The 26,412-nt window shown below is 49.3% G+C and overlaps 1 protein-coding gene across 1 annotated transcript in view; it reads right to left on the minus strand.

Annotated features, from left to right (window-relative positions):
- scn5lab (sodium channel, voltage gated, type V-like, alpha b) overlaps window positions 1–26,412 on the minus strand; it is a 173,097-nt gene that overhangs the window by 70,669 nt on the left and 76,016 nt on the right. Inside the window, 9 exon segments of the mRNA XM_036124903.1 lie at window position 6,529; window positions 8,582–8,631; window positions 8,634–8,827; window positions 10,037–10,157; window positions 16,667–16,792; window positions 18,208–18,465; window positions 18,550–18,732; window positions 18,811–19,008; window positions 19,495–19,636. Of these exon segments, the coding sequence (XP_035980796.1) occupies window position 6,529; window positions 8,582–8,631; window positions 8,634–8,827; window positions 10,037–10,157; window positions 16,667–16,792; window positions 18,208–18,465; window positions 18,550–18,732; window positions 18,811–19,008; window positions 19,495–19,636 (1,273 nt within the window).

A 26,412-nucleotide genomic window follows, 5' to 3' on the forward strand; every position in this document is an offset into this window, starting at 1 on the left:
CTGGTCTTCCAGCATGTGTTGTCTCTAGTCCTGTGTGGAAAGGCAAACCTTCTCACTAAAATGAATTCTGGTGAACTGATGAACCTGATAGTGCAGCTTCTGGGATGTTCCAACATTTTCTCGCCTGGATCATTTATCTAAAGCCAGAGGCCTCACAAAGATCATCAAATAACTTGGCTATACCTCTGTCTGGAGTCTAGACTATACTTCATAAACATTAGATCTTGGTCTCTAGATTCTGGTCTTTAGAGCCTAGAATATAGATCATGGTCTATAAATCCTGAACGGTAAGTCCTGGTCTACAGACCCTGGTCCATGGATCCTGGTCCATAGCTAGAAGATGCTTTTGGTCCTCAGATCTGATAGAGCTGGTTGTGTTGATGGGTTTTAACATCTGGGGTCTCATTTATAAAACATTGCATAGGATCTATATTAAAAGTTTGAGTACACCCCAAAGCAAAAAATGGTGCCTCCTGAGATATAAAACCATGTCGACACACAATAGCAATCAGTTTCGCTCACGCCAGTGAGCGTGTTAGTTCCTGGTTAGCTTCTGCTTGCTAGCTGCACACTTTTAGTGTTTATGTGTCCGGTTAGCTTAGAGGCTAGCTTAGCGGTTAGCTTAGCGGCTAGCTTAGCGGTTAGCCATTCATTGTAGCTCCGCTGCTCTCACTGTAGACTTTGAACATGGCTGAGAGTCACAAGAAGTGAACTACGTTTATGTCTATGAGAAGAAGAGGAAGTCCTCAGTAAAAAGAAATAAGACCAGAGAGGATTTAGGAGATTTTTTCACACTACCCCCCTAAAGAGCAGACGAGCAGGTAAGACGGTCATACACATGCGTCGTTATTGGAAATGGGACTATAGGGGACTTATGGAAAAATCGCAGACTCTACCTCTAAATGAGCCAGCTGGTCATTATTATGTCGTTGTTAACAACGGCAACCATGGAGATGTTACACACATCCCCCACATGATCACTGGGGAGGAGATTCAATGGTGAGTGGACTGGATTTGAGATTTAAAATGGCTTTTCTGCCTTTTTTATTCATTTAAAAGGTCCTAATGCATAGTTACGGCTCAGCAGCACAAACATGAATAACACTGCAAATACTAAAGTCGGTGATTAAAGTCTAATGTGGAATGAAGCTGAATGTCTGAGAGGAACCATGATGGCTGCAGTTCACCACTTTACCATCCGGGTCGCCAGTTCCCCGTCTCCACAGAGTGGAAGAGTGGGTCAGAGTTTGTGTGAGGGACATTCTGACATCATCGTCTCTTTAATATAATAATATTCATTATTATATTATCCATCACTGCTGCTGCATGGAAGGTGGGAACCCAGGATTTATACAGGAGACCCCCCCCCCCCCCCCCCCGGTGGTCCTGATTCACAGATGGAGGAGAGAAACACAACTCTGAACAGCATCTACAGCCACAGTGTGTGTGTGTTGTTTAATAATGGTGTGTGTGTGTGTGTGTGTGTGTGTGTGTGTGTGTGTGTGTGTGTTGTTTAATGAGTGTGTGTGCGCTGCAGGCTCTTGAAAGGGGACGCTGTCAACAGCACTCACTAATAACAGTAACATCAGCAGAGAGAGGATGACTATGTGAGGAAGACGCGCGATTATTTTTGTCACAACCAGGCAGATGTAATGAGTAAGCAACACAACACAACACAACACAACACAACACAACACACACACACACACACACACACACACACACACACACACACACACACACACACAACACACACACACACACACCCCTGTATGAGTGGCGGCTGCAGGCTGGGGCAGAGAGGATCATTAGGGAGATGTTTCCAGGCTTCAGCCTTCCTATTTTCACTCATTTAAAGCGTCCCTGATTATGTTCACAGGGACATTAAACTAACATTTATTGTTTTCATCATTAGGGTTCCCAGCTCTGTCCCAGCTCTGTCCCAGCTCTGTCCCAGAGCCCCTGAGCAAGGACAGCAGCAGAGGACTGGTGCGCAGCTCCACATCCCAACAACCCGATGGACTGAAAGTTCTCCCGGAGGATTCCCAGACCAGCGGGTCCTGGTTCTGTTGTCCTGCCCTCCAGAGCGCCATCAACACATCACAGTGACGTCACCACACTATGGTTGAATTTATCATTAGTGGTGAAGCTGCATGGTTCTGCCGACATCGCTGTCAATAAACGTTCACCCTAGTGGCAGAAATGTGAAGTGCAGGCAGCGCCTTGCTGTGTGGCTCAGGGCGCATTGCTAATGTAATGAAGTAGTAATAATCATTATGGAGCGTAAATATCAAACAGCAGCTGAAGCTCATATGGACCTCCACTTCTTTCAGTCCGAGTTTATCTAGAGGCTCACTGAACCGTCAGAACCGTAACAGAACCAGTGTTTCAGTTTCATTTAATCAGGTGACTCCAATAAAAGGTAAAAAACAAAGCAACTGGACTTGTTTTCCGTAGTTGAAGACGTTTTGCTTCGTCTCCAGGAAGCTTTCTCAATTCAAAAAGTCTGGAGTAATGTGGAGTACCAAGCTTTATACTACTGCCAAACAAAGGCCTTGTAATGGCTTAGATAACCTGCAGATTGGACCGAAACTGGTCCACTCCTCTGTAACGAGGAGTCGTTAGGGTCGTTAAGGAACAATGTTTTGATCACCCGAATGAGTCAGGTGAGAGGATTGAGAATTTGTTCTAATCAATTATTATTTCCGTATGTCATGAACCCGGGCCGGAGCGACACCTTCCATACCGCCGCTGGAGCTCTCATCTGTGGGTCCGTCCCCTCGATGCAGAGACGGACCTGCAGCCCAGAGGGAGCTGCTCACCTTTCTCCAGGTGAGACCTCAGACCTGAGGAAGCTTAGCAGGATCATCACTTTCCTCCAAACTTTTCCTGCTGTCTCCTCTGGCCAGAACAAGACGAAGCACCCTGCAAATGTGTGCAAACAGCTGCTCTATCATTTAAAAAGTGTTCCTTGGAGCCAGTGCGACTGGAAATGAAATAAGTGGAACATCTCTGGTGAAAACAGAATCAGCTCGGCCACCCAAACATAAATCAGGGTGTCAGGCTGCAACAAAAGCCTTCCTGCTAACAGAGACATTAAAGGTTAGCCTGAGCCAGCGCAGGCCGGCTGCTTCTCTCCGCATAAAAGCCTCCTCTCAATGGTGGAGGTGTTTGCACGCATGGAAATATCGAAACGCCGAGCTGAAAGGCAAACAGCAGCAAACAGCGAGAGCATTAGCTGACATTGATTGTGTCAGCAGGGAGGTGTCCTGACATGATCCAGCTTACATAAGCAGCCGCGGCGCTCCTCCGACAGAAAGGCCAGCTAAATGCTACGTAAACATCTGCTGGGATTACAGCTTTGATCCTGTGAGGAACTTCAGACAAGCGGCCCGTCCCGGAGACGCGGCTCAACCTTTCCCCAACGTGTCGGCGGCTCCGGATTCAGCCGCAGAAAAACTTTAAAGTGTTTACGCTGCAGAAAGCAGCGGCTGCTGAGGCAACATCAGAGGAGCGTTATATAACGGCTGATAGCAGGAAGGGCCCCCGGGTGGACGCCATCATGGAGCATCATTAGTGACCGGCGACGGCACAACCACAACTATCACCCTGATTCATGAAGACATGATCCTGGTTCCTCAAAGAGCTCCAAGGCAGAAGATGCTGGACCTCCTTCCAGGACCTGATCATCTCCTGGTGTCCTCCATGAGGGGCCCCCGCCCCACCCACCACCCAAACCAATATGGCACCTACTTCAGACCAGAGAACACACGTTCCACCATGAAAACGTCCTGTGAGAAGCTCCAGTTCTACAGATGTAGTCAAAGTCCCCCCCCCCCCCCCCACCCCCCCCCAGCCCCCAAACTATGGGTAGAGGTCCGTTAATTATTTCCACTCATATTCTGGTGTCTCTAAAAACGGCTAATCAGGGATCTGTGACTCCGAGGCTCATTTCCTTTATCCACGCTTCAAAATGAGAAACACAAGCGAACATGGCGTTTAGGTGAAGCAGATGCTGATTGCTGATGTGGAAACATCTCCTCCATATCTACGAACAGAGCAGTACCAGAACAGAACCAGGGGAGGGAAGTTAAAAACATCTGCATGGGTCTCTGAGGGGGAACCACAGGAAACTGAAGCATCCTGGAGTCACCAGCTCTCCATGGGACCATCTGGTTGTTTGGGACGCATCCGACCATCACAAAGGTAAAACGTGGAAGTTTACTAAACTCTGATGGGACCTTTGAGTTTTGGTTAGACACAGAATCAACACTCCTGGGTGGACCACCTGGACCATCTGGATCATCTGGACCATCTGGATCACCTAGACCACCTGGACCACCTGAACCACCTGGACCATATAGACCACCTGGACCACCTGGACTATTTGGACCACCTGGACCACCTAGACCACCTGGACCACCTGGACCACCTTAACCACCTGGACCATATAGACCACCTGGACCATCTAGACCACCTGGACCACCTGGACCATATAGACCACCTGGATCACCTGGACCACCTGGACCACCTGGACCATCTAGACCACCTGAACCACCTGGACCATATAGATCACCTGGACCATATAGACCACCTGGACCATATAGACCACCTGGACCACCTGGACTATTTGGACCACCTGGACCATCTAGACCACCTGAACCACCTGGACCATATAGACCACCTGGACCATATAGACCACCACCTGGACCACCTGGACTATTTGGACCACCTGGACCATCTAGACCACCTGGACCACCTGGACCATCTAGATCACCTGAACCACCTGGTCCATATAGACCACCTGGACCATATAGACCACCTGGACTATCTGGACCATCTAGACCACCTGGACCACCTGGACCATCTAGATCACTTGGACCACCTGGACCACCTGGACTATCTGGACCACCTGGACCATCTAGACCACCTGAACCACCTGGACCATATAGACCACCTGAACCACCTGGACCATCTAGACCACCTGGACCACCTGGACCATCTAGATCACCTGAACCACCTGGACTATCTGGACCACCTGGACCATCTAGATCACCTGAACCACCTGGTCCATCTAGACCACCTGAACCATCTAGACCACCTGGACCATCTGGACCAGGGGTTCCCAAACTTGGGGTCGGCACCCCGCTGGGTTCGTGAGACACTTTTCGGGGGTCTCGAACTGAATAGTTGCTGATGTGCTAAAAAGATTTAGTATTTCCTTTTTTCTGACACTGATGTCAAACTAAAAACTTACGCCTGACTCCGTCACTTTAACACCTGGGGAAGGCTGCACTTTTTTTCTAAGAGTTCTCACAATAATACAAGTTTATTGTCGTAAATCTATGGGTTTATCGTCAAAAAAGAAAACATTTCCACCCTCCAAAAGGGGATGGCCAGTCTCTGGCGCTGTAATTTTGGGGGTCATGGGCTGAAAAGTTTGGGAACCCCTGATCTAGACCATCTGGACTATCTAGAGACCATCTGGACCATCTGAACCATCTGAACCATCTGGACCATCTAGACCATCTGGACCATCTGGACCATCTGAACCATCTGAACCATCTGGACCATCTGAACCATCTGGACCATCTAGAGACCATCTGAACCATCTGGACAGATTGAGCATATTGAGTAAATGTGAAATGGTCAAAGCTCCCACTCCTACCCTGTGAGATTCCAGAACAGGAACCACCACAGTAACAACAGAACCCAGCCCCTCTAAGCTAGCTGTGTTATTTTCTATTAGCCTTCTTATCTGATGGAACAGCGCGATTGGACAATTTCCCCTTTTTGCTCATAACTTATAATTTTCTAGGTTTAGGTTGGAGTAGTGAAAGTCTCAGGAAGTCAGACATCCAAGTGGTAAAGCTGGAGGTTTCTCTGTAACTTTGACTTCAAACAACATGGCCGCCTCGTGTATGACATCATCATTTAAAACAGCTCGTATGTAGCGTTGAATAATTCTGTAAATATTACATCTTTGGATTAGATGTAGAACAGAGGTCATCAGGAAACATGTTCAGATTAGCTCCTGACGCTAGCAGCTGTTAGCATCACAGGCTGTTAGTCGTGTCACTGAGCAAACAGGTAGTTGGACCTGGAGGTCTGGTGGGTTTCAGACCATTCAGACCAACACAGGAAAGCTTTGGGCTCCTTCAGGTGGACAGGTGAACAGGTGAACTTCAGGCTCGCTAACATGTGGCAGGTGGTAGCTTAGAACATAATAACATAATAAAGAAGCATCTTTCTAGATGCTAGGGCTGAACTCCTGAGAGCGGACCCCACAGCTCCACGCTCCACTTTTAAACCTCGTTAGCATTCAGGCTTCCATGAGGACAGCTAACCAGGCTGTGTGAGTGTGCACAGGTGCGGCGAGCGCTGTGGCTGAGGGCTGTTCACACCTCAGGTGAACCAATTAGCATAGAGCGTCAACCTATCAGCTGCCGTCAGCTCGCCGGCACATCTGCAGGCCAAACGTTAGTCACGCTGGTTTGAAGCGCTCTGACCTGCTTCTGTCAGCTCCACACTCACAGAGCGTTGCTGGGTTTTCTGAGGAAACAGCAACAGATCAGGACGTGTTTCCTCTGTGGACGTCCTGAGGTTTCACCTGGGTTTCACCTGTCCACAGGTGGTTTCTCCTGCTGTCACTTCCTGCCACCATCACAGCCTCCTCGCCCGCATCTAAGTTTGTTTGAGGAAGTTTCCTCGGCACTTTCTCCCCTTTTCTCCCAGAAAACACACGGACCTCATCCATCCATCCATCCATCCATCCATCCATCCATCCATCCATCCATCCACCCATACATCCATCCATCCATCCATCCATTCATCCATCCATCCATCCATCATCCATCCATTCATCCATCCATCCATCCATCCATCCATCCATTCATCCATCCATCCATCCATCCATCCATCCATCCATTCATCCATCCATCCATCCATCCATCCATCCATCCATCCATCCATACATCATCCATCCATCCATCCATCCATCTATCATCCATTCATCCATTCATCCATCTATCATCCCTCCATCCCTCCATCCATCCATTCATCCATCCATCAATCCATCTATCATCCATCCACCATCTATCCGTCCATCCATCCATCCATCTATCATCCATCCATCATCCATTCATCCATCATCCATCCATCCATCCATCCATCCATCCATCCATCCATACATCCATCTATCATCCATCCATCCATACATCATCCATCCATCCATCCATCCATCTATCATCCATTCATCCATTCATCCATCTATCATCCCTCCATCCCTCCATCCATCCATTCATCCATCCATCAATCCATCTATCATCCATCCACCATCTATCCGTCCATCCATCCATCCATCTATCATCCATCCATCATCCATTCATCCATCATCCATCCATCCATCCATTATCCATCCATCCACCATCCATCCATCTATCATCCATCCATCATCCATCCATCCATCCATCATCCATCCATCCATCCATCCATCTATCATCCATCCATCCATCATCCAACCATCCATCCATCATCCATCCATACATGAATCCATCTATCATCCATCCACCATCCATCCATCATCCATCTATCATCCATCCACCATCCATCCATCATCCATTCAACCATCCATCCATCATCCATCCATCTATCATCCATCCACCATTCATCCATCCACCATCCATCCATCATCCATCCATCCATCCACCATTCATCCATCATTCATCCATCCACCATCCATCCATCATCCATCCATCATCCATCCATCCATCTATCATCCATCCATCCATCTTTCCATCATCCATCCTTCCATCATCCCTCCATCATCCATCCATCATCCATCCATCCATCATCCCTCCATCCCACCATCATCCATCCATTATCCATCCATCCATCCATCCACCATCCATCATCCATCCATCCATCCATCCATCCATCCATCATCCATCCATCCATCCATCCACCATCCATCATCCATCCATCCATCCACCCATCCACCATCCATCATCCATCCATCCATCCATCCATCCACCATCCATCATCCATCCATCCATCCATCCATCCATCATCATCCATCCATCCATCATCATCCATCCATCCATCCATCATCCATCCATCCCTCCACCCATCCATCCATCCATCATCCATCCATCCATCATCCATCCATGCATCCATTATCCATTATCCATCCATCCCTCCATCCATCCATCCATCCATCCATCCATCCATCCATCATCCATCCATCCATCATCCCTCCATCCCACCATCATCCATCCATTATCCATCCATCCATCCATCCACCATCCATCATCCATCCATCCATCCACCATCCATCATCCATCCATCCATCCATCCATCACCATCCATCATCCATCCATCCATCCATCCATCAATCCATCACATCACATCATCCATGCATCCCATTATCCATTATCCATCAATCCTCCATCCACCATTCCATCCATCCATCCATCCATCCATCCATCATCCCTCCCCTCCATCCCTCCATCCATCCCTCCATCCCTCCATCCATCCATCCCTCCATCATCCATCATCCATCCCTCCCTCCATCCCCTCCTACAGGTATGCCGAGCTCAGGCATCCCTGAAACTCCCCGTTCATGGGGTAAGGTTAATTGCCTCCATGGCCATGAACAGCGTGTTGAGGACGATGCAGACGGTGATGGCCAGGTCCAGGAAGGGGTCCATCACCATGATCTTCACCAGCTGTTTCAGCCTCAGCCAGGAGGGGGAGCACTCCCACACCAGGTAGTGGTGGGCGAAGACGTACCAGCAGGGGTGGCACTTCTTGTGGGACTCCTCCAGTTCTGCTCGACCCACGAGACAAGATGAGTTAAATATATATGCATGGAGATGATGATGATGCTAAAGTTAAATATGAATGCTAATAGAGAAGAGTTCAGGTATCAGGCATTACATTATGACCCTCTGACTGGTCTGCAGCTGCTTATTCTGCCACCTTTCTATCAGAACCAGCATTAACGTCTTCAACAATCAACATTTTCATCAGTTCCAGCAATCAGGAAAGGATTCTTCCACATAATCGTCTAAGAGCTCATGGTTTCGGGGGGGGAGGATTGTCTTGTTGTGTTTTAAGCAGAGCGAAGAGAGGAAGCGGGGAGCGAGGGAGCAGAGATGAATGTGAGAGGACAGCAGTGGGTTTTTGTGTTTTCCTGTATAATGATCTGTTCTCTAAGAGCAGCGAGCGCCGGGGGGGAGACGGTGACTCAGCACCGCCAAGCAACACACACAGGAAGCTGATTGCATGTTAAATGAGGGTGACCACGGCGCAACACTCCTTCTCCTTTCTTTCATTCAGGTTGTGTGTGTCGCTGCCTGACAAACAAAGGCCGTGTTCCCCTGAGGAGGCAGCAGCCACAGACCCAGACGCTCTTACACAACCCACCTCCAGCCTGTTAGGAACCGCTCCACTTTATGGCTTCTGACATCTTCTTGGTTCTTCTCTCCATTTTTCATAATGTTGCATTAATGCAACCATTTCAGGTTCATTTTGGAGTCGTCATTATTTTTGTTCAGTGCCTTAATTAAATGATATTCTGTCTTTTCTCATCCACAGCGAGTCTTCTGTCTCCATCTTCTGCATCTTCTTCTCTCCCACCAGCTGCCTTCATGTCCTCTTTACCTCCATCCATGGACCTCCTCTCTGGTCTCCTCCTGCCTGGCAGCTCCAGCCTCAGTGGCTCTAGTCATCTTCTCTGGTCTCACCACCGTCTCTACACCTCTCCTCCTCCTCCTCCTCCTCCTCCTCCTGCTTGGACACGGTGGAGATCATGGTCCACTTGGTCACCTCTACGCTCCACAGGGTCTAACTGCTAGAACTGCTGCTGTTGGGTCCTGATGCTGAACGTTTAGCATTTTCTAATGGTTGCCCTGGTTATATAACGACGTTTAACTGAGCTGAGGTCATTCTGTGGTGAGAACCTGGAGGCTGCAGCTGGTGCAGCAGATAAAAACCAAACTCTGCAGTGAAGGTTCACCACAGCGCCGCTCCTCACCCTCCATGACGTCGGTCAGGTAGCTGGCGGCGCTCATCGCCCTCCCCCGCCGCTCTGAGCCCTGCGTGGATGAAGGTCGGGGTAACAGCATGGTACTGAGCTCCGTGGTGGACGTGGGGACCTGAGACACAGAGAGGAGGACATTAGTGGACGACTGGTCTGAGCTTCAGGTGTTCAGCCTGGAGACAAACCGGCTCAGATCAGATGCCTGCTTCCTGCAGGTGGACAGGTGCTGCAGCGCCTCACACCACCTCTACCTGGTCAGACGCTGGAGGCGGAGCCTCACCAGCCTAACGAGCCTAACGAGCCTAACGAGCCCTTTGATTGGCTGCTGTCAGGAACACGGACTCAGCGATTTTTAAAGCATCATCATTTATTTATTTTCTGCAGTAAACTTTGGTTCCTTCGGTTAGAAGATGAAGGTAAATGTTTAATCTCCTCCGTCTAGCAGCTGTGATTCTGTTATTTCCTGAGTTCTACCTGCAGGTTCCTCGCTGCTCTTATTATTATCAGTTACAGTAGAATCCCGCTAAAGGAAAATCATTAAATCTGTCAGATTATTGCTCAGCTTTGTTAGAACTCTCCTGGCCTTTAATTTCACATCCCATTAAAACATGTTCATTCACTTTACATCCACATAACTCATATCTTTGTTACATTTTATTATCGCATAAAACATAAATAAAAACTATTTCCTTACATTGACCCTAGATTCCAGTCTTAACCTGATATTATATTCATTTATGAATATGTTCCAGCAGCCATCAAAGCATGCGGCTGATTTAACGCATCATTAACATTTAAGACGTGATAAAGGTGTAAAACCTGAGCCGTCCTTATTTAAGGACGATCAGCAGGTCTCAGCCTGTTGGCCAGAGAAACGGTCCAGATGCTGAGCAGAAGAGGGAACTCTGGGTAAACAGGTGATGGGGGTTCTGGTCTGGACAGATTAAACCTGAGAGTGAATTTATGGCATCGTGTCACCTGGATCTTCAGAGGAAGTTATTTTAACGCTGTTAGCTCCACAGTATTTAAATAATAATAAAGCTCTCCACCTTCCAGGCTGCCTTCTCCTGCACCTCAGATCAGAACTTCTCCTACGTTCTGAACACACCTGGGATCTCTGGAACGGCGAGGCTGGCAGGGCTCCCAGGTGAGTCTGGACCTCTCAGTCCTGCAGGACCCTCACCTGTCCAGGTGTATACGCCTAAAGGCTCCGGTGAGAATCCCTCCTGTGCGCCGTGACGCACGGAGCTGAAGGTCGCCGCCCACGCCGCCGCCTGCGTCCTGTCTGCGCGGCGGCGGCAGGAAAGCACCGGGGAAAGTCTGCTGACTGCTGGCTGCCTCCACGCGGCACTAACTCAGCTTCCTGCGGCGGCGGCGGGTCACCATGGTGACATTTCTCTGCTAATAAAGCCAGCGCCGTCTGCGTCCTCCTCCCACTCAGACGGCAGCAGCAGGACGACAGAACTGTGTTGTTGACGGACGAGAGGAGGCAGGAAGGCTTTGTGTCACAACACGGCGCCGCAGACCGGGCCCACTACTCCCACTCAGCCCCTGCAGATCCCCTCAGCTCTGTCAGAGGCAACTTTTCTGAGGCGGGCAGGAAGTCTTTCATGTGTGGCAGCCAGACTCAACATGGAGGCTTCTGATGTAAGAACAGCGAGCCCATTGGCCAGACTCTGAAGCCTCAGGTGGGATCTCCTCAGGTAGAAGAGGCGGCTGGGCTCAGACCGGCGCGTCCTCGGCTGGTACCGTTCAGACCGGACTTATGGGTGAAATGAGAACACTTTTCCTCTGTTCTTCTCAACCATCTAGAAACACAAAGATCTGCTACAAACGCCTCAGTCCATCTGAGGGTTTTCACGCTAAACTCTAACAGTGATCAGTCGTGTTTCCATCACAAACCTCTGAGTTTTAGTGGCGACACTAAAGAGCAGGATTGGGAAACAGCGTTAAGTTTAATAAAGATCTGAAAAGTGTGGCGGGCATTTATATTCAGCTTGTTTCTGATCCGCCAGAATAAATCCAGGGCAGAAAAACAAACAGCGTTCATGAACCTGATGGTCAGGAACCAGAGTCCAGCTGTGGGATTTAATCTGAGTCTAGCTGCTTCTGGCCTCAGAGGTTCTTCAGAGAACATCAGAGAACCTCCAGCATCATGGAGACCAAGGAACTAGAAAGTTCTGGTCCAGTTTCCAGCAGGTCAGGTTCTACAGAACCTCCCAGAGTTCTGATCATCATGTGGACCTGGAGAGAGGATGGACCACCTGCAGACCTACCAGGACATGGACGTCCACCTGGACTGACAGGCTGGACCAGGAGAGCATTGATCAGAGAAGCAGGAGGACCATGGTGGCTGTGGAGGAGCTGCAGAGACCCACAGCTCAGGTGGAGAATCCACAGGAGAACCAGAAGCTATGCTTTCAATAACATGTGGAAGAAGGAGGTCTGCTCCAATGAGAAGATGAAACTGTTCCTAAATGTCAAACACCGCATCACTGAACACACAGAGGAACACGGTGGAGGCAGCATCATGCTGCGGGAAGCAGGTAAGAGCTGATGGCAAGATGGACGGAGATAAATAAAAAAATTTATTTAATTTAATTTATTTATTTGACAGGGACAGTGTAAATTAATTAGCATTGCTGCAAATGCAGCAGAATTAGCCAGAAGGCTAATTTTCATCTGTTGTCTTAAAATTGTCTTCCTAAAAACACGGCAATGATGGAGTAATGGAGGACAATCCTGGAGGAGAACCTCCCTGAACCTGCAGCCTGATGTATTATGGGATGGATTAGATCAGAGCAGATTCATGGGTTAGAACGGCCTAGTCAAAGTCCAGCCCGTCTAACGGAAACGTTCTGCTCCTCATCCTATCTGGTCCTCGTGAGATGTTGGATGAAGAAGAAACCCACGTTCAGCCTGAAGATGCTCAAAGCTGCTTGAGACAAACAAACAAAGTCGGTTCTGAAGGTTCTGAGTCATGGAGCTGAACACAACCGCCCTGATCAGATTTAGCTTTCTAAAACAATACTGGCCTATCATATAAACTCCTAAAAAAGATATACTGAAGCTTGTCAGAGCATGACAGTAACGTATTAAAGCTGAACAGAAAGTGTTTGCTGCATAAATGTTGCAGCGCATATGAAACACCACAGGTTCTCCAGGGGACACTGTGGTGGCCGTCTTCATCCTCCTCTTCGTCTCCTGGTTGCGTAACGGTGGAGGTCTGCAGGGCCGCCTGTGCAGGTGGAGGAACCTGAACACCTGCAGGCGTAGCGCTGCTGTACCTGACGGAGGAACGGCTGGAAATAAGAAACGTCCCAGAAGACCTGAAGCTCTGCAGCCTTCCAGCTCCTCCTGGAGTCTGCATGCCTGACTCTGATGAGACTCACCCAGGAAACATCCTGGTCTGCAAAAAGAGTCCTTTTCATCTTAATACTCATCGATTAGGCTTTAGATTTTCATCATGAAATGCAGAAAATAATTTAGTTTTTAGTTCAGCAGAGTTTTTACATGTGGGAACCTTTATCTCATCATGAGAACAATCTGGAGCTCAAACTACAAACCTAACGCTGTGAGAACTCTATAAATAAGAATCCATGTGGGTTTATTATGCAGTTCGCCCTGAAAAGGTGCAGTCAGCTTAAAGTCAGCAGCCATGAACGCGTTAGCGTGAACAGAAACACGCGTCGGTCAGTGAGTCGTGCAGGAAAAGTGATTTTCACCGCGGCTGGGTGCAGTTCAGCATGCATGAAGGTCTGCGTCTGCAGACCAGCAGCTGATCTGCTGCATGGTAGCCGCCATGCTGAGAGAGAAGACAGGAACATCTGCAGGAACAGCAGCAGGAACATCTGCAGGAAGATCTGCAGGAACATCTGCATGAAGATCTGCAGGAACATCTGCAGAAAGATCTGCAGGAACATCTACAGGAACATCTGCAGGAAGATCTGCAGGAACATCTGCAGGAAGAACTACAGGAACATCTGCAGGGACATCTGCAGGAACATCTACAGGAACATCTGCAGGAACATCTGCAGGAAGATCTGCAGGAAGATCTGCAGGAACATCTACAGGAACATCTGCAGGAACATCTGCAGGAAGATCTGCAGGAAGATCTGCAGGAAGAACTGCAGGAACATCTGCAGGAACATCTGCAGGAACATCTGCAGGAACATCTGCAGGGACATCTGCAGGAAGATCTGCAGGAAGATCTGCAGGAAGATCTGCAGGAACATCTACAGGAACATCTGCAGGGACATCTACAGGAACATCTGCAGGGACATCTGCAGGAACATCTGCAGGAACATCTGCAGGAAGATCTGCAGGAACATCTGCAGGAAGAACTACAGGAACATCTGCAGGGACATCTGCAGGAACATCTACAGGAACATCTGCAGGAACATCTGCAGGAAGATCTGCAGGAAGATCTGCAGGAACATCTACAGGAACATCTGCAGGAACATCTGCAGGAAGATCTGCAGGAAGATCTGCAGGAAGAACTGCAGGAACATCTGCAGGAACATCTGCAGGAAGATCTGCAGGAAGAACTGCAGGGACATCTGCAGGAACATCTGCAGGAACATCTGCAGGAACATCTGCAGGAACATCTGCAGGAACATCTGCAGGAACATCTGCAGGGACATCTGCAGGAACATCTGCAGGAACATCTGCAGGAAGATCTGCAGGAAGATCTGCAGGAAGAACTGCAGGAACATCTGCAGGAACATCTGCAGGAAGATCTGCAGGAAGAACTGCAGGGACATCTGCAGGAACATCTGCAGGAACATCTGCAGGAACATCTGCAGGGACATCTACAGGAACATCTGCAGGAACATCTGCAGGAACATCTGCAGGAAGATCTGCAGGAAGATCTGCAGGAAGAACTGCAGGAACATCTGCAGGAACATCTGCAGGAAGATCTGCAGGAAGAACTGCAGGGACATCTGCAGGAACATCTGCAGGAACATCTGCAGGAACATCTGCAGGGACATCTGCAGGAACATCTACAGGAACATCTGCAGGAACATCTGCAGGAACATCTGCAGGAACATCTGCAGGAACAGCGGCCGCTCAGGGTGCAGAACCTGCTACGCCCTGTAACCTGCATGATTCCTCAGCCGGTTTCTGAGCACCGCTGCTCTGACAACATCCAGCTAGCTTATATGTGGGGTTCTGCAAGGCTTTGTGCGGGGAACCCTGTCATTAGAACCTTTAGCTCAACATTCTCAGGCTCATCTATTTATCTTCAAACCATCCACTAAGGAGCAACCTGACAGCAACCACCGATTAACTTAAGGAACTTCTGGTGATACTACTGAGGAACATGGGAGTCCACCAAAAGCCAATAGTTGATGTTTCTAATACAGCAAGTTTATGGTCTAAAACAATTAACATTAATTAGTAACGGCTGGGGTCTATGGAGTCCACTCGTCTGTGTTAGTGGGTAAAAGCTGGAGAAGAGAAACTCCTGAGGCTTCCTGGACGTACGGCGTTGGAGATCTGACCTCCTCTCCTCTGTAGGAGGAGCCCAGGTTCCTCCTATGAGCAAACCTTTAGATTCAGCCTATAAATGATAATTACTGTCAAGCAGAGAGGCTGAAAAACGTCTGAAAACGCAGCTGGAAATGCTGAGGACTTCAGCGTGTTTAAAGCTATATGACTTTAAAGGAGCAATAAGTGAAGTGTCATTATTTTAGATAGAACTCTGAACTCTCTGAAGGGGGCGGAGCTTGGTTCCTGGGTCTGCATTGTGATTGGCTGGGAGGATGTAATGATGTAATATTAACCTACATGGCTAGAATGCATAAGAAAGGAAAACTGTTTAACTTTTATTGACCCTTTTTTCTATCATCCATAAACGTCTATCATGGATACTTATTGATCTTGAATTATTGTCCAGCTCTATAATCGAGGCCTCAGGCCAAAACTGGTCAGCTAATGAATTTGTTTCCTCAGCAGAAACTTGTTCAGCTCAACAGTCCAGAAAGTCTTCAGTAGCATCATTCTGTCAGAGTGGACATCCTCTGCTCTCAGTGATCTGCTGGTGACGGGCGTTTAACCACCATGGTGACTCCTACCACAGTGAAGGACTTTAGGCCAGCCACATCTCTGCTTGCTTTAACAGCCAAACTTTGTTCTCTGCAGCCACAGCAGCTGCTTTACCTCTGACCACTAACACCTGAGCAGCTCCAGGAGTCCTGAGAGAAAACCTGGTCCTGCTGCCACCTGTGGGTCATCAGCTGGACACCATCTGGCAGGTGGAGCTCTAAGTGTTGAGGAACATGTTCTCCTAGAGGAACATGTTCTCCTAGAGGAACATGTTCTCCTCTGAGTGTCTTTATGGTGGTAGAACGTATAATGAGCCGTTAGCTGTCAGGCTAACAGGGGAACCAGCGTTGTTACTGACTCAGGAGGAGAATTTCTCTGCTGGTATGTTTGGGTTCGTCCCACAGCTGAGAATCTGTGGTGTTCTGTGTGTCTGTGACCCTGGGAGGGGTGGGGGGGGGGGGGGGGGCTGCTATCTGAGCCGGCTCAGTGTGGGGTTGTCTGTGATGTCAGAGCGCAGGTATGCGAAGCGTCGATTCATAATTCACATGTCAGCACCGGCGGTTCCACCGTACTCACGCTCTCCTCCTTGACCTTCTCCATGGTGCATGCAGGCAGCTGCCCCTGCAGTGGCGGCGGGGAGACCCCGTTCTGATCCAGGGAGACGAACAGCTTCCCGTTGACGTTCAGCGTGGGATAAAACACCTGGAGACAGGAATCACACATGCTTAGGTTCAGTCTGAGCGAGGGGCCGACCTCCTCCGGCTCCTCCTCTCTGGATCGTCTCTAATCCAGAGTTCAGAGAACGCCGTGTCACAGATTAACGGGCCGTGAATGCCTGTCATGACCGGGGGGGGGGGGGGGGGGGGGCATGAGACAGCCAGGCAGGATTCACACGTCCCTCTGCCATAACGGCCTGTGGACCTCAGTCACCGTCCTGCAGGCAAAGGGCTTATGGGCCGCTGTGATGTCATCAAGGAGGAGGAGCCAGACCGCGTTCCTCTCACTTCAGTTAAATTCAGTTAAATTCAGTTAAATTCAGTTAAATTCAGTTCAATTAAATTCAATTCAATTCAGTTAAATTCAATATAATTCAGTTTTTATTTATATGGTGCCAATTGATGAAACATGTCGTCTTAAGGCTCTTTCCAAAGTCAGATTCAGTCAGATTATACAGTTTGTGTCAAAGTCTGTATAAATAACTGGAGTGAAACAGGAAGGATTGTTATTTTTGTGCTCATGAGCACGACTGGAGTGCGTGGTTTGAATCTCGTTGTGACAGAATAAACAGTAATAGTGAAGGAACTGATGCTCATATCGTTTCATTTGAACCTGGAAGCAGCAGGAAGTCTAACGCTGAGAAGTTCTCCGTTCTTCCTCAGAACCAGTCCTGGCCCGTCTGCCTTCTCCGGAGCTCTGAGGTTCTGCTCTGCTAGCTGGTAGCACTAGAACCAAGAGTGTTCATGTGTCCTAGTCACGTTTAGATATCGTCTACCTGTCTTCACACGGCTGCAGCTGATTGGTCGGTGGTCTCACCTGGTTTGGACCCGCCTCAGTTTTAGCAGAACCTGTCCTGACTGCTGGTGCCAGTCTGACCTCATAATTGATCCAATCAGGTTCTGCCTACCTCTTGCTTGTATTGGGTTCTACAGAACAATTTAGTCACAAGGATAACCATAATCCCTGCCAGGAGACAGGTGACCCTGTCCACAGGTGACCCTGTCCACAGGTGAGGTGTGTCAGGTGTGTTTATGCAGCGGCTTCTTAAAGGAGCGATATTTGTACCACCAGCAGAATCAGCTGCCAACAGGACCAGGAACGATCCTAATCAGATCTGACCCTGTTAGGTTCGTTCTTTCCTTCCTCGGACTTTTCACAGAACAACCGTTAAGCTTTCGGCCACCAGGGGGCAGAAGTGGTGATGGTGCTGAGGTGAACTGAAGGTCAGCAGACATAACTTCATTAGATGCTGCTACCAGCGCCTGGTAGGAGTCACATTATGCTGTGGACGTGGACGTGATGACCCTGATGACCAGGACGTGGAGTGGGTGGATGTGGGACACCCCCCCATCACGGCCATGTTTGTGGTCAGATCCGTGTGAGGAGGTCTCTCTGCTCACCTGGGAGTTCCTGCTGGCGGTGCTGTAGGTGCTCAGCCTCCGTTTGGGCCAGGGGTTGCTCAGGATGCCGCTGAAGGTGCCGCCGCTGTACGTCCTGCCGCCGACGCCCTCCACCACGTCCCCCGGAACGCTGAATTCGTCGTCGGCCATCTCCCCTTCCGACCCTCGGCTCCTCAGCCGGAAGTTAAAGATGGACGACACCTGACTGCTTCGCCGAGTCCGCGTGGAGAAGGAGCGAGCGAGGAGAGGATGGAGGGCCTGAGGGCGGAGCGGACAGGTGAGGCTGTGGGCGGAGCACCGAGACTCCGCCCCCGCCGCCGCGCCCCGCAGGCTGAGACTCACCTTTCCTCCGTCCATCAGGTCCACCTGCAGCAGCTTTTCCTCCGACAGGTTCCCCTCCCCGTCTGCCACACCCATCAGCGCTTGGCTCCGCCTCCGCTCCTCGGAGCTGTCCGGCGGCGGGCCGAGAGGTGAGAGGTCTGGAGACGTCAGGGAGTCAGAGTCGGGCGGTTTCTGCGAAGCGACCTGCGGGGAAACGGCGTTTAAGAGGAGGGAGGAGGCGTCGCTGAGAGGAGGCGGGGGGGGGGCCGGAGGAGGCGCTACCTGCTGCTCTTTCTTAAGTCTCTCCATGGCTTGCTGGAACTCGCGCTCCTTCTGACACGCCTCGGCGATGGTGGCCTGGTTCTGCTCCTCGTAGGCCATGGCGACCACGGCCAGGATGAGGTTGATCAGGTAGAAGGAGCCCAGGAAGATGACCACCACGAAGAAGACCATGTAGGTCTTACCGGCCGAGCGCAGCGTCTGCAGACGGTGAGAGAAGGTGAGGCCGCTCACATCCCACCAACAATGGTTTGGTTTTACTCACACAGCAGCGTGGGAGAAAACATAGATTTATGACTGCAGGAAATAATCTCTACCAGCTGGAGTTATTATATTTCATCAGTAAATGAGCCAAACAGGCATGAAGGCATGACACAGCACAGGGAAATGGGCATTAATACCATAAAAACACACAACTATATTCAATCATAGCTGTAGTTTTTCTATCTCAAGGTTCCAGGAAAGTCATTTTCTTTGAATCAGGGTTAATAAAATTTCATTTCAAGGTTTTCCTGATAGGTTTTCTATGAAGCAAAAACACATTTAGTACAAAGTTGGATCATTTTAAACAATAAAAGTCATAAAAACCAGAAGCTGGAGCTCCATTAAAGATGCTGAGTAAGCAAAGTGTGCAGGAGCTGCTGACCGACCAGAGGCCAATGTTAGGAATGAGAGGCTGAGCATTACGTGGTGGTAGAGGTTCTCCCAGTAGTCCTGGGTCATCAGCCGGAACAGCGACAGGAAGGCCCAGCCGAACGTGTCGAAGCTGGTGTAGCCGTAGTTGGGATTTCTCCCCGTCTTCAGGCAGTCAAACCCATCAGGACACTTCCTGCAACACATCAGAACCACAGCAGTGAGAGTCTGGGTCTCCACCTGCAGCTCCTGCTCTGCTTGCATAACTCATGTGAAACATTTAGCAGCTCTGCAGAGCGTGGGCTGAGGCCACCATCCGTCTGCAGTCCCTCCGGACAGAACTGCGTTGTTTCCCCTCTGGTCACAACCCCAGCCTCCCTACCCCCCCCCCCCCCACCCCCCCGCCACCCCCCACCCCGCCCACTGTCACAGCAGCGGAGACGCCGGTGGAGCGGCTCGGTCCACGGCTCAGATCAGGGCCAGACAGAACCAGCTCTGGATGTTCTCTGCTGAGGAAGAGGAGGGCCGACACGAAGAGGCCTCAGCTCCACAGGGAGGCGCACAAAAGGTTGCTGCTGAGCAGACGCCTCTCTGGGACTCAAACCAACAACCCTGAGGACACAAACGCACTCGTTGCCCCCGATCCCAGCTGGGAGCGCCCTGCCTGTCGTTGTTGTTGTTAGACGGAGACATAAAGGTGAGAATGAAGCCATGAAGAGCGATAAAGGCGCTGAGTTAGCGTAGAAACGAGCCTCACAAGAACGCCGGCCGGTTATCAGTGGCACAAAGTGGCTGCTTGGGTTTTAGTGAGTGGAAGGAAAATGTTTTAAACATGTTTTATATACAAAAATATTCAGGACCATCCTGGTAGGAAAACCTGTTACAAGCTGCAGCAGAACCACCCTGAACATATGGCCTAGTCAAAGTCCAGAGCTGGAAACTGCTGTTCAGAGAAGTTCTCCATCCAGTCTGACTGAGATGCAGATGTTTCACATAGAAGCAGAGCAAAGTTTCAGTCTCCATGCGGCTGAAGCCCAGACCTGCAGCTGGACCTGCTGCCTGAGCGGGTTCTACAGGGTTCTGGGTCAGAACAAGTCTTTTAAGGTAAAGTTCTGTTATTTCCTGCCACCAGCTGCCATTTAAAATCATTCTGCAATAGATTTCTGATGTTCAACCATTTTTCAGCTTTGGTGAAAGAAATATTTAAACTTATCAGCTTTTCCACAGCGTGATTTTTTCATGTCCTCTAAATCCACAAATCTGCCCAATGAAAACAAATGGATGATTTTTAAAGACATTGCACCAAAAAATGTTAATTAATCGTAATTAACATTTGTGCCAATTTTCAAGGCTCCACTAAGAAATAACAAATTACCCCCAAAGGAAAAATATAAATCTTATTTCAATGTGAACAATGTTTTTTTTTCTTGTTCTATAAAAACAGACTTTTATTGTTAAAACTGTCATTGAAGGACTAAAAAGTGAAAAATAAATCATGAATGTTGTTTCTGTCTGGTGGGAAGTGAGTGATGCTGTTCATGGAGAACATAAGGTGTAAATTCCTCATAAAGAGCATTTTTTTATTTAGAGAACAAAGTGAAGGAAGCCAGACGGCCAGAAACAAAAAGCCAAGGTTAACTTGGCCTTCTGTCGCACATTAAAACCTGAATTTATGCTCTGCGTTATAATTTATTAGGAAATTATGAGCAGCGTTGGGCCTCCTGACTTCTGTCTGTGGAACCAGCAGAACGTTTGCCTTATTTCCTCTTTCTGCTGCTGCATCTGAACTATCGCTGAACACCTGCCACTACCAGCGCTGCTCTCTGAGAATCAGACTAAATGTGTTTCACCGCTCAGCAAAGACAAACGGCTCTGCTTGGCAACAGCAGAGGAGAACTGCAGCAACTCTGGGCTGGTCCTGGTTTTAAAGTAAAAACTAAAACATTCCTGGAGGAATCAGAACGGAGGCAGCAGCCATGATCGCCCCGACCGCTGGACCAAAGTCACAGCTCTGTGTGCCTCAAGTCACACGTGTGCAGAGAGCTGTGAGCGGCAGAGCTGGACGGACGGATGGGAGGACGGACGAGTGGATGGACGAGTGGACGGACGAGTGGACGGATGGGAGAACGGATGAGTGGACGGACCGGTGGACGGATGGGAGGACGGATGGGAGGACGGATGGGAGGACGGACAGGAGGACGGACGAGTGGACGGATGGGAGGACGGATGGGAGGACGGACGGGAGGACGGACGAGTGGACGCGGGGACAAACAAAGACGCTGGGCTTATTCTGGGAGACGTCCTGGGGGTTTCTGTGTTTTCACCTCGCTCTCTCGTAAACACACGCCTCTAATTATAACACGCAGGTAAACTCCAGGAAGAGAGAGACCTGCATCGCTATAGCAACCGTATCCACAGCTCCGGTTGCCGCGGGAGACTGTCTCTCCGCTGGGAGACGGGAGGATGTTCTGCGTCGCTCAGTCAGAACCGGGGAATAATCCGCAGAAAGGTGTGAGTGGATCGGCAGGAACGTCCAGAACCGATCCTCTTCATCACTGACCTCAGAGTTCACACGCTCCTCTTCATCACTGAGGAGTTTACCTGACCTCAGAGTTCACACGCTCCTCTTCATCACTGAGGAGTTTACCTGACCTCAGAGTTCACACGCTCCTCTTCATCACTGAGGAGCTTAATCCAGTTAAACGGACAACAGAGTACATCACCGGCTGTAAATTGGTTTACAGCAGCTCGCTCCAGCCAGGTGTAATCTGGTTAATCTCGTTCCAAGCATCCTAATTTAATCCAGCTCTAATCTAGTGAACAGCTGTAAGGTTGTCGGCTCAAACTGAATCAGTCTCTGTCTCGGGGTTTTATTTAGTCTGTCCACACCCAGTTGGATCTGTTGTCCCTGAGGACCAGTTCAGCTTAGTCTGTATTAATCTGCCAGATGCAGACCTGACCGGGTTTATCCTAACCGGAACAAAAACAACGCAGCCGCTCATATTCTGCTCAGATCTCATCCAAACATTCATAATATCCCAGTTATGATTATTAAGGTTCATTCATGTGCGCTGAGGGAAAATGATGGAGCCAGAAGTGAACATAAAGCCGTTTTAGAAATATGTGAAGGACCTGCAGGTTCTAGAGGATTTACTCATCAAGTACTTCATGAGTACATCATAGTAATAATACTATTATTATTACTATGTAATCATACAGGTGAAGGAAGGACCTCTTCACTGTCAGATGTTAAAGTTAAAGCAGAACATAGTCAGAGGTGAGGCTCTGTTAACGTGACGCCATTAAGATGTTTGGGTTTCTCTTTTCATCATTTACCTGTTTTATTATCTAACTGCTCTTGTCTTAGTTTATCCTTGTGTTTTCCTTTTTGTCCATTTGGATTTATTTGTCTCAGTTTAATGTTTATGTTTTCCACTTGTCTCTGTGTTTAGAATTGAAAGGTTCTGCCTTAGATTGGCTCCACTGTGTTAATTAGTCTGGTATCCTCTATCTCCCTGCACTCCTCCTGCTCTAATTGCTTCACCTGATCTTCTCCCTAAACTGTAATCTGAAGCTTCGTTGTCAGCGCCGTACCCAAAGTCAAATTACTCGAGTGTACTTACAATAAAATGTATAAAGACGCTGATTAACTCACCTGCACTCCATGTCATTCTCCACCTGGCCCTCAGCATATAAACTCATTGCTTCTCATTGTTCATTGCAGGTTCCCCCCCCATTTCTGCTTAAATCTGTTTTACCGTCCATTCCCGGCCTGTTGTTGCCTGTTACACTGCCTGTTACGCTGCCTGTTGATGCCTGTTGCGCTGCCTGTTACGCTGCCTGTTGCTGCCTGTTGCGCTACCTGTTGCGTTGCCTGTTATGCTGCCTGTTACGCTGCCTGTTGATGCCTGTTACGCTACCTGTTGCGTTGCCTGTTATGCTGCCTGTTACGCTGCCTGTTGATGCCTGTTACGCTACCTGTTGCGCTGCCTATTGATGCCTGTTGATGCCTGTTGCGTTGCCTGTTATGCTGCCTGTTGCGCTGCCTGTTACGCTGCCTGTTGATGCCTGTTACGCTGCCTGTTGCGTTGCCTGTTACACTGCCTGTTACGCTGCCTGTTGATGCCTGTTGCGCTGCCTGTTACGCTGCCTGTTGCTGCCTGTTGCGCTACCTGTTGCGTTGCCTGTTATGCTGCCTGTTACGCTGCCTGTTGATGCCTGTTACGCTACCTGTTGCGTTGCCTGTTATGCTGCCTGTTACGCTGCCTGTTGATGCCTGTTACGCTGCCTGTTGATGCCTGTTGCGCTGCCTGTTACGCTGCCTGTTGCTGCCTGTTACGCTGCCTGTTGCGTTGCCTGTTATGCTGCCTGTTACGCTGCCTGTTGATGCCTGTTGCGTTGCCTGTTATGCTGCCTGTTGCGTTGCCTGTTGATGCCTGTTGCGTTGCCTGTTACGCTGCCTGTTGCGCTGCCTGTTGCGCTGCCTGTTGCTGCCTGTTACGCTGCCTGTTGCGCTGCCTGTTACGCTGCCTGTTACGCTGCCTGTTGATGCCTGTTGCGTTGCCTGTTACGCTGCCTGTTGCGCTGCCTGTTACGCTGCCTGTTGCTGCCTGTTACGCTACCTGTTGCGTTGCCTGTTATGCTGCCTGTTACGCTGCCTGTTGATGCCTGTTGCGTTGCCTGTTACGCTGCCTGTTGCGCTGCCTGTTGCGCTGCCTGTTGCTGCCTGTTGATGCCTGTTGCGCTGCCTGTTACGCTGCCTGTTACACTGCCTGTTGCGCTGCCTGTTACGCTGCCTGTTACGCTACCTGTTGCGTTGCCTGTTATGCTGCCTGTTACGCTGCCTGTTGATGCCTGTTGCGTTGCCTGTTACGCTGCCTGTTGCGCTGCCTGTTGCGCTGCCTGTTGCGCTGCCTGTTGCTGCCTGTTGATGCCTGTTATGCTGCCTGTTGCGCTGCCTGTTACACTGCCTGTTACGCTGCCTGTTGCTGCCTGTTACGCTGCCTGTTGCTGCCTGTTGCTGCCTGTTGCTGCCTGTTGATGCCTGTTGCTGCCTGTTACGCTGCACGTCCCCAATGTTCTGTTCTTCTTCTGCTACTCCTGAAAGTCTTCATCTATTTTCATTTCAGACCTTTATAAACTAAATCATGACATTAGTTACATCAGTGATGTAATGTTCAGCACCTTTAGCTGTTTGCATGGAGGACTGATTATTATAGCTCCAATGCTAATGATGCTAATCGTTAGCAGCTAATTGGATGTTCTGGTGCTCTTGATGCAAACCGTTTCCTGCTTTATGTTAAAGGAGCAATAAGCGACATTTTTCCAACAGGTGGAGTTGAGCTCTGTCTGTAGATAAAAACAAGATGGATGACAAGCCACGCCTCTGTCTACCATAACTCCTGCTGCCACCAGGCCCTCCTCTCACCCGTCACCTCCTATGCGCAGCCTCAGCAGAACAGCCTCACCTTTCAGAGGAACATGTCTAGTAACTCATAACTTTATAAACTGTTAGAGAACGTTTTGATCTGCTGGCTGCTCTCCGCACGTGTACATGTACGTGCATGTAGATATACACGTACGCGTGTAGATGCACGTCTATATCTACATGCACGTACATGTACACGTGCACGTGTACATGCAGTTGTATATGTACGTGCACATGCATATAAACGTGCACTGTTGGTCCAGGTTGGAAACAACAGACTGGAGGACAACAGAGAGAGTGGCGATACGGCGCCATGCCATAGTTGATGTGAAATATTACCTTTGGTTCTTCACGTCACTGTTTTTAGTTCTATCTATAATAAAAAATGTTGCTCATTGCTCCTTTAAACATGCTAACAGTGACGTACTGCATGTTTAGTCTAAAACAGGTTTCTTTGTCTCTTTGCATGTCTAAGCTTTCTCTCTGATGGTTTCCTTTCATAGAAATCCTGCCTACCAGTCACAATGAGCTGGATCTTTCAGAGAGGTAGAGAAGCTAAGATGTCTGTGATTATACGAGGTGAAGAACAGACTTCATCCTTTTGTCACGCTGCTGATAGAAGGTGTGTGAGGTCTTCAGCTGCAGAGGAACACCGATGGTCTGGAGAAGGTGTCGGGGGAAACTAATGGCCACAGCTCTGGGAACTGGACTAATTGCTTTCTGGGTATCCAGCTAGATGGAGGACGGCTGCTGCTGCTGAGACGGCTGGCATTTGGCTCCAGCAGAGCCAGCCATTGTGTCGCTTCTTTAAAAGCAGAGAAATGAAGAAGTGAAAGCTCCACTGTGGGTCTGCTGAGGCTGTGGAGCAAGTGGGACCAAAGAACAGTGATAGTAGAAGTCAGGATGATCAATTACTCCTTTACTGTAGGACACCAGCATTTACAAGGAGAATATAACAAAAGAATCCAGAAATATAGGTTTTTTAAATGTAATAAAATGTAAAACTACAGTTTGAAATCTTTGTTTTTACAAAATGACGCTCAGACCGCTGGAGTCTGACTAACCCAGCGGCACAAACGGCACATTTAACCCAGCGCTATATTCCTGCCATCTGGTGAAGTGCTGCAGTAAAAAAGGTGAGCAGTAAAAGGTGGATACTATAAAACGTGTTTATTAATAGCTTTACCACCGTCAGGCGGACCTGCAGCAGCTTCCTGCTTCCTTCACCTTCAGCAGAAACAGCAGCAGCTGATCAGACGCCTTCATCTGCTGCTCAGTAAGGGCAGTTTAGTCCATGCTGTGGCGCTGGCAGGTCAGCTGCTGCTCCCCAAGCCCACCACCTGAAGTCCATCATCCTGCAGAGAGGAAGAAGATCCCAGGATGGACCGGGCCCCTCAAGGTGCAGCAGCAGGTAGTCAGATCCAGACCTCAGCCTGATGGAGATGTTGTGGTGGACCTTCAGAGCTGTGAAGAACTGAGGCTCCACCAGAGAGAAGAACGGGTCGACAGACAGAAACCTCAGAGTTCTGCTGCAGGTTCTGGAG

The sequence above is a fragment of the Fundulus heteroclitus genome, chromosome 21, assembly GCF_011125445.2.
Source record: "Fundulus heteroclitus isolate FHET01 chromosome 21, MU-UCD_Fhet_4.1, whole genome shotgun sequence".
Classification (NCBI taxonomy): Eukaryota; Metazoa; Chordata; class Actinopteri; order Cyprinodontiformes; family Fundulidae; genus Fundulus; species Fundulus heteroclitus.